General features: G+C 26.4%; 1 protein-coding gene across 1 annotated transcript; it reads left to right on the top strand.

The window, feature by feature from the left end:
* The first annotated feature begins 11,252 nt into the window (after positions 1–11,252).
* On the top strand, positions 11,253–13,345 carry LOC101255246 (zinc-finger homeodomain protein 4). The gene is made up of 2 exons (XM_004230362.5): positions 11,253–12,088; positions 12,521–13,345. The coding sequence occupies exons 1-2, from the start codon at positions 11,892–11,894 to the stop codon at positions 13,194–13,196; spliced, it is 873 nt and encodes a 290-aa protein (XP_004230410.1). The 5' UTR covers positions 11,253–11,891; the 3' UTR covers positions 13,197–13,345.
* Positions 13,346–13,665: the final 320 nt, after the last annotated feature.

The following is a 13,665-nucleotide window of genomic DNA, read 5'->3' on the forward strand; positions in this document are numbered from 1 at the left end:
CCACTCTCTTCCAATCTCTCGCTCGCTTCCTCACTTTTTATACAAATACAAGTGTATAAAAATTGTTTCTAATTGTATAAAGCAGATAAAATTGTATAAATATATATATTTTTGTTCCACTCTCCCAAATCTCGCTCGCCACTCTCCCAAAGCTCGCTCGCCACCCTCGCCTTTCTCACTTATACAAACAGAAGCGAAATGTAAAATTGCGTTCCTGTTTGTATAAAGCGTGAGAAAATTGTATATACACATGCAAATACATATATTTTCGTCCTATACACTTATAATTATATATTAAAAATACTCCACTGCCTAGTTTCTTTTACCTTTCTCTCTTTCTCGTTTTATATAATTTTCAAATTGTATCTAATTTCTCTCTTTCGCGTTTTATACAATTCGATTCAATTGTATATTCCTTGTCAAGTCTCTTTTGTCTTTCTCTCTTTCTCATTTTATACAAATTCGAATTGTATATAATCGTTATATACACTTATAATAATACAATCGTTTTATACACTTCATTTTTATACAGTTCTTTGTCCAAGAGTCTTTCTCTTTCTTGTTTTATACACTTCGTTTTATACAATATATGTATAGCGAATTATACAATTTCTATGTTTGCTATGGAGTGCAATGATGCAAACTTTGTTATAACAAACAAATATAAATTTTTTATTTGCTATATGTGAAAGTTACCCTTTTTTTCATCAATAAATAAGAATTTAAAACAGTAGGTAAAATTAGTCTAATACTGAATACACCTTGGGTAGGGCTGGACCGATATTTACTGGTTCCATCAAGAATTAGAATCTCCAAATTTAAAGTATTTTTTGTTGTCTCAATAAATTCAGATTATAAAAGCTGGTTCAGAATATTTACTTTTGATTCACCTTTTTTTTTTAAAAAAAATAATAATTTTAACATAGGCCATATATATTGTAGCATGTACTGTATGGAGAATATATAAAGGATTGGAAGAAGAAAAAGCAAATTAGAGCATGCAAATATTCCCTATATATAATGAAAACTTGTCGTGTTAGAATGTGTGCACATAATTTAATCATGCAATGGATCGTATAAAACTTATTTTTCTTTAAAACGATATGTTAATAAATAAATTTGATTTAGAATTATATTCTTTTGAATATGAAGTCGTTTTTATAAAAAGTTCTTTAATGAACAGGACATGATGACCGTGAAATTAGATGATAATCATAATATATATTATACGCATTAAATAAATGATTTGTTGAAGAAAAAATGCCAAACTATTATATCTTGATCATTTTAAAATTGATCCAACTCCCAAACACTGTTTTCCCCTTATTGATGGAAAATTCCTTATTTTTTAATAACCACAATAATAATTCACGTGGGTAATCATTATACATATTAATATATATATATATATATATATATATATATATATATATACACTCAATAATTAATACATAGTGAGTGGAAAATGTGTACATCAAGAATGTTCGATGAGCAAATTTTATAAAGTTGTAAATCTAAAGGAATTCCTTTTCTCCTTATCATCAAATAATATTTTCTTTTTTTTCAAGCCACATTCTAGTAGTCGTAGATTCGTAGTATTTCTCACGTATCTTATTATCGTTCATATTATTTTTGTACTCTAATTAGTATTATTTCGCTATTGTTTCAAAATGCTTTAGGTTATTTTTCCTTGAGTTGAGGATTAAATATAAGAGTAAGGCATGTATATATTGTCGACTTACTAATATGATTCTATTTTCTGAGGTTATACCGATATGTATATAGTGTATCTTTTGCGACTTGACCCTATTATCTAGGACTACATTAATTTGCTTATATGATCTATCTTTTTTATTTGATCTTACTTATCGAGACTACACTAGATATATTATTTTTTCGAGCCAATTTGGGTGTAGGGAATTAGTAGAAGATACGAATGGATATGTGATGGTGTAAAAGAAAAGATAAGTCTTTTTAACTTTGAATCTCATGCCTTGCCTTGAAGGAGAATATATATAATATAAAATAAATGTCTGGTGTGTGCATGTGCCTTTTTTTCTGAATCTAAAATGTAGATAAAAATATTTAAAGCCAAAAGAATGTTCTCAACGGTTACTCTTTATTTTATTTTATTTTTTACTTTTTGTTTTCTAACACTTTTTCAATTTTTTATTTAAAGAAAAAAAAAACATTGTTTATGTCTTGTCCATATCATTGAACAATCACCTATCTCATTTAATTACATCTTCGAATTGACGTATGATTCTCCTACATAACCATTTTCCCAACAAAATTATTAATTTTACCATCATAAAAGTTAAATTTCATTTATTTTGTTTGCAAAATAAGAAAATAAGAATGTATAGTAAGTTAATATTTAGCCTCTTGTTGTTAACGTTGAAAGTTTCCTTGGTAAAATTTTCTATTAGTTCAGTGATATTTGAGAAATTTAATTAAAATTAATGCCTTCGATGACATAACTTTGACTGTATGTTCTTAATAGTTAGTTATAGATTTACATATTGATCAAGTCTGATGATAAGACACAAACATTTGATCGTATAAAGTTACTCGTATTGAAAGGAGAATGTCAATTATAAATATTACTCGTCAGACGATCTATGGAATTTTCCTAGTGAAAGTGGAGTGATAGCAATTTTGAGTTATCAATAAAGAATTCAATACAATTACAAGTCACAAGACTAGGAATGGGTCAATTAACACTTCTTTGAAAATGAAATTAATATTTTCCAACGTCAATATATTCAAAACTTAATTAATACTTGTATAAAAACATTTCCTTCGTAATTAAAGCGGACAGTTATACTTATATTAGGATAGATTGTTTAAGAATGATTTACGCATCAAACTACCTTCTATTAAAAAAATTTGTAAAAAAAATTGTATAATGGTTACAGTAAAAAAATATTGAATTCTTAATGTAAATGATCATATGTATATTTGAAGTTGGATAAAGTCAGGTATTGCATGAGTGCAAAATGTGGCAAAATGATACTACTGTCAGCTTTCGAAAACCCCTATGCTATGACTTGAAGCAAAGCAACTTCTCCCCTCCCTCCGTTTCATATTATTTGATTCATTTATTATTATAACAGATCGATAATATTTTAAAATTCTAAATTTCTATTACTTACATCATTATTTAATACTAATAATAATATAGGGAAAACGTAATTAAATTTCCTTGATTATCTATCGTAATTTGATATTCAGAATGATATGCATCTATTTTTTTATATAGCTAGAAGCGAAGTAAAATGAAACGAATGAGTATATTATAACTATTCAATCACAAGGAATCCGAAGGTTCAAAACTGTAGAATTTTCTATGTATATGTGTGTGGTTGGAAGTAAATAAAGTTGAGCCCACTATTCATTTTACAAGCACACAGAGGAAGAGAAATTATGCAAACAAGGATTGACATACATATATACTCAATTAATAATAATAATAATATATGGGGCTCACTATTTCCATATATATGTTTTTGAGTATTTCCCAAACAAAGCTACTTCTTTTTCCCTACAAGTAACTTCCTTGACATGTAATGTAATGTACTCATGAATCAATTGGGCTTATATATATATATATATATATATCATAAAGAAAAGATTTTTACCTTCTTTTTTTTTTGTGTGTGTGTGTTTTTTTTTTCTTTTTTTTGGGGGGGGGGGGGGGGTAAAGATGGTTTGCGAACTGGTCGTGCAAAATTTCAAATAAGCATAATACATAAATATGCCCTTGTTTATGCTCTTTAGCTTTGGATGTGAATAAAAAGACACTTAAACTTGTATAAAGTTGAACAAATAGACACACATGTTCTACGTGTCATTCGACATGTCATTTTTTGTCCTACATGGTGTTTTACGTGTATTTTGTCATGTAGGACTCATATGTTTATTTATTTGAAAGTTGGATAGTTAAAGTGCTTGTTTGTGCATCATGAAAGTTGGAGGTCAAAGTTAAAATTTGAAGTCAAGTTTAAGATCTAATATCTGTATTATGTCTTTCAAATAAATGTATTTTTGGTGTAATTATTAGTACAAACTTTCTACTACTAGCAATTAAGGCCAACTAATTCTTTAACCAAAATATTTAAGGAGACCCCGCTTGCGAGGTAATTTAAAGGACTTTCGGCTAAATATATGTATTCTTTTTACACTGTCAAAAATAACATAGCTTGTCGTAAAAATATAGAAATTGTGATTAGACAACTTGCAAAAAGATAAATTATTATTTACTAACATGTAAAATTGACTAATTGTAATTAATTACATTGACAGTTCACAAGAACTAATCTGTTTGACCATTTAAACAAGCTTAACTAATATCAAAATATCCAGTTATGTTTTAGGGCCGTTTGGATGGGTTTAATAAAAGCAGCTTTAAAAAAGTACTTTTGAAAGTGCTGAAATTTATTTTTAAAATAAGCAGTTATGCATTTGGATAAAAGTGTTGAAGTTGTTATGCCAAACGTGAAAAGGGAAAAATAGAAGAAAGAGATGTTAGGGTTATATGGGTAATTTGTAGATTGTATAAAAATATTAAGAGAAAAAACATAAAAATGTGGTCAATTTAAAACAGCTTATAAGCTAAAAAAAAAGAAGCACCCCTACCCCAGCTTTTAACATTTGACTTAAAATAATTTTTTTTTAAACTTAAAATAAGCTATTTTGAGTATTGCCAAACAGTTAAATAAGTCAAAAACCAATTTTTAAATCAATTTGACCAGCTTTTAAGCTGAGCCAAACAGACCGTTAGAGTGTTACATTGCACGAGTAATTATAAGCCTGGTTAAGCAGGCAGAGAGCGATCTAATGTACTCCATATCAATATGATGCCTCTTACAATTGCAATTATTTATATTATAATTTTGGTCAAACAATCTTTTAAAAACAAGAGAAAGCATGCAATGTATTTCCTTTCTTAGTAAAAAAAGGGGTAAGAGAGAGAATTTGATATGAAATTAATGATTGTTAAAAATCAGTTTTAAGTATTCTTTCATATATTCTTAAGAAAAGTGTTAAATGATTCAAAAATTTAGTCAAAATTTAATCATAAAATTTTAAAAATTATAATACTTTTTTATTTTAAAATAAATTAATGTTAATTAAAAGATATTAAAGCTAAAATAGTAAAAATATTTTAAAAGATAAAATAACATAGATAAAATATTATTCTGACCAAATTTTTTGATAAAATTTTATTTTCTATTCCTAAAATATATTTTCATTTTTATACTTGTCACTTTTGATCTATAAAAAAGACAATTTTTGTTTTCATACTGTACCTTAAACATTAAATATACATTTTTTTCAAATAGTTTTCCAAGATATATTTGATATGGGATAATTTGATAAAATATCTACATAATTAATTATTTTCATAATTGATATATCAAATCAAATTGTGACACATAAAAATGAACGAAGAGAAGTATTGTAACAATAAGTTATGGGTAAAAAGGTTATTATTATACTCAATTAAAAAGCATGGTTTTGAAAATTTAATATCCAAAAAGTGATAATCGATTGCTAAATTTATAGCCTTACCTAAAATTGTGTAATTAAATGATCATTTTGATTTGACTAAATCAATAGCTCGTTCTCATGAAAATATCACATTATATTGAAGTTGGGTGTTTAGTACGGCTAAAAATATTTAATTTGAATAAAACTCTTATAAGATAGATTATCATTTATTTAGCTCTACATCCCTAAAATACCAGTGCATCACGCGTATGATATTAATATGACATATACGTCTAAAATTAACATAAATATATGAATGTATGAAATATAGAATGTAACATCAATAGCTAAACTTCTTTTTTTCATAAATTTTATCACACTTCGACTGATTAAATTATATTTAAAATTAAAATTCATAGTTCTATATATATATTTGGAAAAATGTACAAATATCCTCTCAATCTATGCCAAAATTTCAGAAACACATTTGTACTATATAAAATTCTATTATCCCTCTGAACTTATTTTATAAGTAATTTTCTAACCCTTTTCGATCTACGTGACACTAGCTTGAACAAAAAAAAGTCAAACAATATTGAGCCCACAAGATAAAGTCACGTAGACTGAAAAGGAGTAGAAAATTATTAATAAAATAAGTTCATGAGATAATAGGACCTTAGTATAGTATTATAGTATAAGTATGTCTCTGAGATTTCGGACATTAATTGAGGAATACTCGTGCATTATCCTTATATATTTAACAAAGTTATTTCAGTACAATTGAGTCAATATTTAATTTTCTTTATACTCGCTATTCATCAATTTCAACCTAGGGCAAATTTAACATTTGAAGTTGGGAATTTCACTAAATTTAATTATATTTAGATCAAGCTGAATTTCTAATATATTTCAAATTAATCTTTCTTCTGCTCACTAATCCAACACGTACATTGAGTCACAAGAGTATATGTTATAAGTATCGATTTTTGCACAAATAGAACGATATATGATTCTGCTACTATTTTGTAATAAGATGAGTGTAATAAATGATATAATTATAAAAACACAAGGAAATTGTGAGATCAAATAAATACACAGATAATTAGGGGCTGGCAGTGATTGAGATAGATGGACAATTTTTTTTTTATCAGAAATCTTGAAAATTGTGATCAAATTTCTCTGTGTGTGTACTGTTTATGTATTCTATCAACCCCATTTATTATTTCATGTGGCCCTGCTAAATTACAGTACTATAATAATTAACCCAACCTCCTTTTCTACTCAATATATACAAACCACTAAATATATTTGGAATGTTGAACAAATCCTTTTTTTGGTATCAGTGATGAAATACCAGAAATAGTAATATATTTTTACAAATAAATATAATTATAATTAATATTTGAAAAAAAAATAATTATTACATTTCATCTGTCAGCAAACAGTAGTACTAATGGTTCTAGTTTATGAAGAACTTTAAAAAAAAATATGTATTTATTTTATTTTATGAGTTGACTAATTCATAGGATAAAATAATTACAAAAAAAAAGAAGAAAAAGAGATGGAATCATATTATATTAGCATTTGAATGGACGAGAAAAGTGAGAGACAAAAAAATTAAAGAGTCTTTAAACAGAGTGGTGGATTTTGGAATAAAGAAAGGATAATGAAGAATATTTTATAAGTCTTTTGTGGATCCAGAATTTTATAAATTATTAATTTATTTTTGAGCATGTTAAAAAATGTTTGCATAGAATATTCTAGTATTTACAAGTTTTTTGTTATTGAAATTTACAGTCAGATGGTTATAATAAGTTTTTATTATTTGAAATTACAAGTTTTTAAGCTAACGTTTTCTTTTTTTTAACATTATAGTGTTTAGACCAGTTTTTGGATCGAGGAATATTTATCATGTAATTAAACTAAAGAATTATGCATAAAATTGACATGTTAACTTCATATTAAAACTTTACTTGTCAAGAGTAGCTCGTTCAAATAGCAAGTACGTTTATTTTTAATTCTAAAATTATAAGTTCGAGTTATTAAAAAAAAATAAAAATTTCAGGTAACAGGTAAAAAAACAATTACTTATGTCCCTCATCCTTAGTCTTTAGGACACAAAGAATATATATAATGCACGCATTTGCAACTTCTTTATTTCATTTACTCTTATTTATGTATATATCTAGAGCTAGACTAGATAATAACTTCTTTTCTAGCTATAGTGTTAAAACGTTACCATCTATTTCAATATCATTAACTTTCGTATAATAATTTCATTTATAATAATGTGTGCGTGAATCTTATTACTATGTAAAAATAAAAAATTATTTTTTCAAATATAATATAACACAAACAAAAATAAAATAAAATAAAATGAGGATTAGTTTTACGAAGTGACTTTATAATTAGGTATACAATTGTCTGAGATTGCGTGTTTGAAAGAAGAAACTGATGGATGGACTCTGAATAATATGCAGTTGTCCTTTTGATATTCCACAGCCACATCATTATCTTTTTTTCACTATTTTCTTTTCATTTTTACTCTCATAGTATAATACAATTTAATTATTTATTATAATATTTAAAATTGCATTTTTTTAAAAAGTAATATTTCATGTGGACTATTGGTATAACAAGTTATTAGTAACAAGGATAAAATATTGTTACTGTTCCGTTAAATATTTTTACATGTGTTTTTGTTTTTTTTAACCGACTGAAAAGAAGAGTGTATTTTATTAAGAATAGATGGTCAAAAAAATAGTTATTGTTTAAAAAAAATTAAAATATAACTAGTTGTTTATTTTTATAGTTTCTCCTTTTTTTTCTCAGTTATAAATATTAAAAGAATAAAATTAATATAGTATAAAATGGAGAGGAGTATAAATTATAGAAACTGGGACAAAGTTGAAAGTACCATTATTACATTACTCATTCTATTTGCTTATATATACTAGTAATAATATATATTTACTTATTTTGGTTCTATTTGCTTATAATTGTTTGTTAAGCAACTTGATTGTATAAAACTCTTTTAACAGATCAGAAATACAAAAATTTTAGTATAATAATGTCATTATTTATTTTTATTTTTTGTTACAATAAAGTATAAAAAGGGGTGATGATTTAGTGCAGATAATAGAAAGTCTGAAGTTTGAAGAAATTAACCCACTAACCATGTAATCCATTTTCAGCTAAACACCTAATTATACCGTGTCTATCACTCTGATTAAAATCAATTACCTTTAATCAATTTGTTATTGCTAAATAAGAAATTTCCGACAAATTATTGTTCAAGGCAATTTGGCCTTTAAAAGGAAAAAAAAAATTAATTAGTTTTTAACTCATAATTTGAGAAATATAGTATATATTTTTAAAAAGTAAAAAATATAAACTTGGTTAGTTGAGCTTACCAAAATTCTTTTTATTTTGTACTTTGCTATTTCAGGGCAAGTTTGCCGTTCTTTTTTCAACGAAATAATAAAGAAAATAGAACTCCAAACAGCACAGAATAAACATTAAATGAAACTCATTAATTTTATTAAATCTTTTGGCAATTTACTATTTGTAGTACTGGACTTAAGTTTATTATTTTATTAAATAAATAAAATGCACACCAATTTATTTTCTCTTGTTTTTGCTTATATTTTTAAGCCTCAATAATAAAAAAATCACATCTCGAAAATTAATGAAACAAAGAAAAATTAGTTCCCCTATATATGAAATGATGGGTTTGTTTTCTTATACTAATTACATTGAAAAGTTGATTTGCTTTTCGCGGTATATTCGAATAATTTTATTTTTTTCACATGCTTTTTTATTTAGCCGAGGACTAATCAAATTCATATACAACGAATCATCAGTCTATTTAAATCAAGTCACATATTTTAATTTAAGAGTATAAAAATTAAGGGAAAATAGTATTCTTTTCTTTAATTTTTTAAATTTTATGGTAAATTAAAATAAGACAAATTAATTGATACAAAATAGAAAAAAAGATACTCTTGTTTAAAAGTATAGTTTAATTATAGGGTGTTAATGTCATTAAGATTCACATGAGTTGCATGCATGAGTGGATATTTTGGTCAAAGTTAGTCTTAAAGAGAGTAGATTTACATTAATACAAAATGTAATTAATAAATCACGAGTGGTGTAATGAGCCACATAAAGGCTTTGTTGCTTATATGTCTAATTAATTTCATGCATTTGCTATTACTACTTCCTCCATCATATTATTTCCCCTTTTCACACGACATTACAAAAATTATAATTAATAATACAATTTTATTTATAAATCTTTAGAAACACTTCTTCAAACTTTCACAAATAAATATGAATAATTAAAAAAAATAAAAAATAAAAAAGGTAATACAAGGAAAAATCAATTACTATTTTTTAATTTAAAAAGATGAAAAACTAACTTTACTAAAATAATTAACTAATATTAAACGAGAAGAGTATTATCTTATCAACATCCCCATAAATTAAATATACACTAATAGTAATATAAAAAAAACACTACACAATCCATTTATTTTTCACCTACTATAATTAATATGTCATTTATTATGTTGTGTAGGTCATTTGCAATTTATTAATTACTAACTTTCAAGTAATATGGTTGAAGAAAATTACTTTATTTTCTCAGCATATACTTAGATAAGTTCTTCCTTGTAATAATTTTAAATTATTGTTTACAATAATAACGTACAAAATATTGAAAATAATATTAATATATAACTTAATGATAATGAATTTAACTCATTGTATACATTAACAACGCAAAAAAAATGAAAATAATATTAATATATTATAAAAAAATGACAAAAGTACAACATCGGTAATTAATGAAATGAGTAGGCTCCTTATAAGGTTTTGACAATCCTCCTCCCCTTGATCTAGCTTTTGGAGTGTGAGTTAGGTCTAAAAACCTAATATCACATATATAACTTGACATGAAATCTTGAAATTTGACTATCCAAATTCAAAACGTATCAAACAAATTTAAACGAAGAAAAGTATTTTGTGAATTTGTCATGAGTAAGTTACTTTGGCTTTTTGAAAATTCACCTAAGGTAAAAGTCATACTCCATATGGAACCATCACCTTCTTGCTTGCCTTAATCTAGCAGTTTAGATTTATGTGCATTTTTCACCAATATTCACCTTATTCTATTTTCAAATATATATATTTTTTTAAAATTTTCGAAAAAAAAAAGAAAAAAAATAGGTTGCTTGTAGGAGAGTTTATATATTTTATGTACTAAGAATTAATTTATTTTCCTTTTTGTGTGTTAAGAAAGTCTTTATTGGATTCTCTGTATGTCTCTCTCTTTATCCTTCTCACTCTCTCTGACACATTGCACTCTCTATATGGCGTAATTTTGGTGCCTGATAGTGCAAGCTAAGCAAGCACCCCACTTTTTTTTTTTTTTCTTAATTTCCAAAAAATATTTTTCTCCACTAAAATAAAAAGAAAAAAAAATTATTTTTTTTAAAAAAAAGATAAACTTACTACTAACCATCTAAAAATTAGTGAAAATGGTACATTATTCTTTGTAATTATAATATAGTTTAATTAATTACTATGTTTATTAATTTATACTAATTTAGAATTAATCTAATTTTTCTTCTTTTTTTTTTTAACAAAAAAGGGTTATTAAAATCAAACTCATTAAATAAATAAAAATGTTTTTTTTTCTTCCTCTCCTCCTATCTCTCTCCAACTCTTTTTAGGGTCCTCACGACTTCTATAAGCTCATGTTAAGTGCTTCACTCACTAGCAAAAACCACAACAAAAACACTCTTTCCCCTTTGTCTCTCTTCACTTCATTCCTTTGTTTATTTTTTTGTCTATCTCATCTTCTTCTTCATCATCTCTTTCATTTTATATTATCCCCAAAATTAATTCCCATAAAAGAAAACAAAATCTTGATCATTTTTTATAGTTTTTGTCTCTTGCTTTTGAAATCTTAAAGAATCTCTTCTTGATCTTTTCTAGTCTTTTTTCAAGAAAACAATTTTGCAAGTGTTTGACCCTTTTCTCCTTCACTTTCAAGAACTCAATTTTTAACAATGATCTTATTAGTGCTTCAAACTTTAATTGTTCTACATTCCCATGATGAATATGTTGATGATGCATGAGAGGGTCAATAATGTATTATTTCCTAGTTGTTTAAAAAAAAAGAGTGGTGAAAATCTTCTAGGTTTTTTTTTTTTTTGGTTATCCTACTTTTTCATTACTAGTTGAAGTCAGCCACTAGTTTCAATTTTAATCATTTTAGTCTACATAGCTCTTGCTACACCTATACCTTAGGTTGTACTAATTATAATAAGTTCCTATCTTGTCCCTTTTGGTCTCCACATAAGTACAAAAAATTTTCTTGAAAGAGGTTAGAAATGGAACTTCCAAGTCAAGATCATGAGGATATGCCAATACCAATTAACAGCACATATGGACATTTGATACATCATGATCCTACACCACCCAACAATACCAATCACATTATACCACCTTCTATGAATGGTCCTCCAATTGATGCACCACCAGTAGCAACTGCAGCAGATCATCATGTACCTTTCAAGAAAATAGTCAGGTACTCTTAAATTCCTGTACATTCTATTTATTATATGGTACCTCTCCCTAACCTAACCTTGTTTATCACTCCTACACTTTTTTAGCCTTAGTATGTGACAGACACCTCTTGCCTTCTCAAATATATTTGTTGAATTGTGTCCACAATTTATTCATTTAATGAGCTAAACTCTTTAGAGATAATACTGTTGAATTGTGTGACCACATGGTCCCAAGGGTGGTCAAATTAAACCTCTCTTGTGCTTCTCAATTGTGTGACTATCTCAACCGTAACACGTGACTGAAGGGTGTTTAGAGTAATTCTTTTTGATAACCTAATAAAACACATTACTAACATTTTTTGGCTTACCTCTAAATTGTGTAATCATCTCATTATAAAAATGATGCTACATATTTGTATATTTTCAAATTAATTGTGTTCATGTTTGGACAGGTACAAAGAGTGTCTAAAGAACCATGCAGCATCTATGGGTGGTAATGCAACAGATGGATGTGGAGAATTTATGCCAAGTGGTGAAGAAGGTACAATTGAAGCTTTGATTTGTTCAGCTTGCAATTGTCATAGGAATTTCCATAGAAAAGAAGTAGAAGGTGATCAACAACAATTAGCATCTTCTTGTGATTGTTTTCATCATGTGAACAATAGAGTATTAGGAGGAGGATCAACAAAAAAAGTGTATTTAGGACATAACCATCACAAAACAAGCTTAGGTCCTGAACCATTTGGTACAATAATCCCAACAAGGCCACCACATCATCAAATGATAATGTCATATAACATGGGCTCACTTCCAAATTCTGAATCAGAAGAACATGATATTCAAGATCATCATCATATTGGTGGGATTATGGGTATGGCTAGACCCTTACATCATGTCAAAAAGAGATTTAGGACTAAATTTACTCAAGAACAAAAGGATAAAATGCTCAATTTTGCTGAAAAAGTTGGATGGAAAATACAAAAACAAGAAGAAGGGGTTGTGCAACAATTCTGTCAAGAAGTTGGAGTTAAAAGAAGAGTGCTTAAAGTTTGGATGCATAACAATAAGCATAGCCTTGCCAAGAAAAATATTACTACTAATATTCCTAATGAAAATCAACTTCCATGACTTTTTTTATATTTTTTTTTAAATAATAATAATATGTAGTCTAGTAGTACTAGTCCATGTTGGAAATTTCTTATGCTTGTTTTGGATTTTTGTTTAATTAATTAACTTATTAATCTCATTTATCCAGTGCTGACTGGATTTATATTTAATTGTACTTTTTATTTTATTTTATTGAGACGACTAATTAATGAGTCAACTATTAATATATATATTTGCATTGCTCCCTAGACATTTTTATAAACTATAGTAAACTACCAAATTTTTGTTTGTACGGATGACACTTGTATTGAACCAATCCTCCAAAAAATATGAATTAACCGGACCCCCCCAAAAAAATAAACAGAAATTTATCTTAAAAAATTAATGAGTACTATATATTTGTTTGGTGTCGTATAGTTTTTTCTTTTTTGTTTAAAGATAAGTTATGATAAAATTAATTTTATTTTAATTGAAAAAAAATTATTTATAA

The sequence above is a fragment of the Solanum lycopersicum genome, chromosome 1 (genome assembly GCF_036512215.1).
Source record: "Solanum lycopersicum chromosome 1, SLM_r2.1".
Taxonomy (NCBI): Eukaryota; Viridiplantae; Streptophyta; class Magnoliopsida; order Solanales; family Solanaceae; genus Solanum; species Solanum lycopersicum.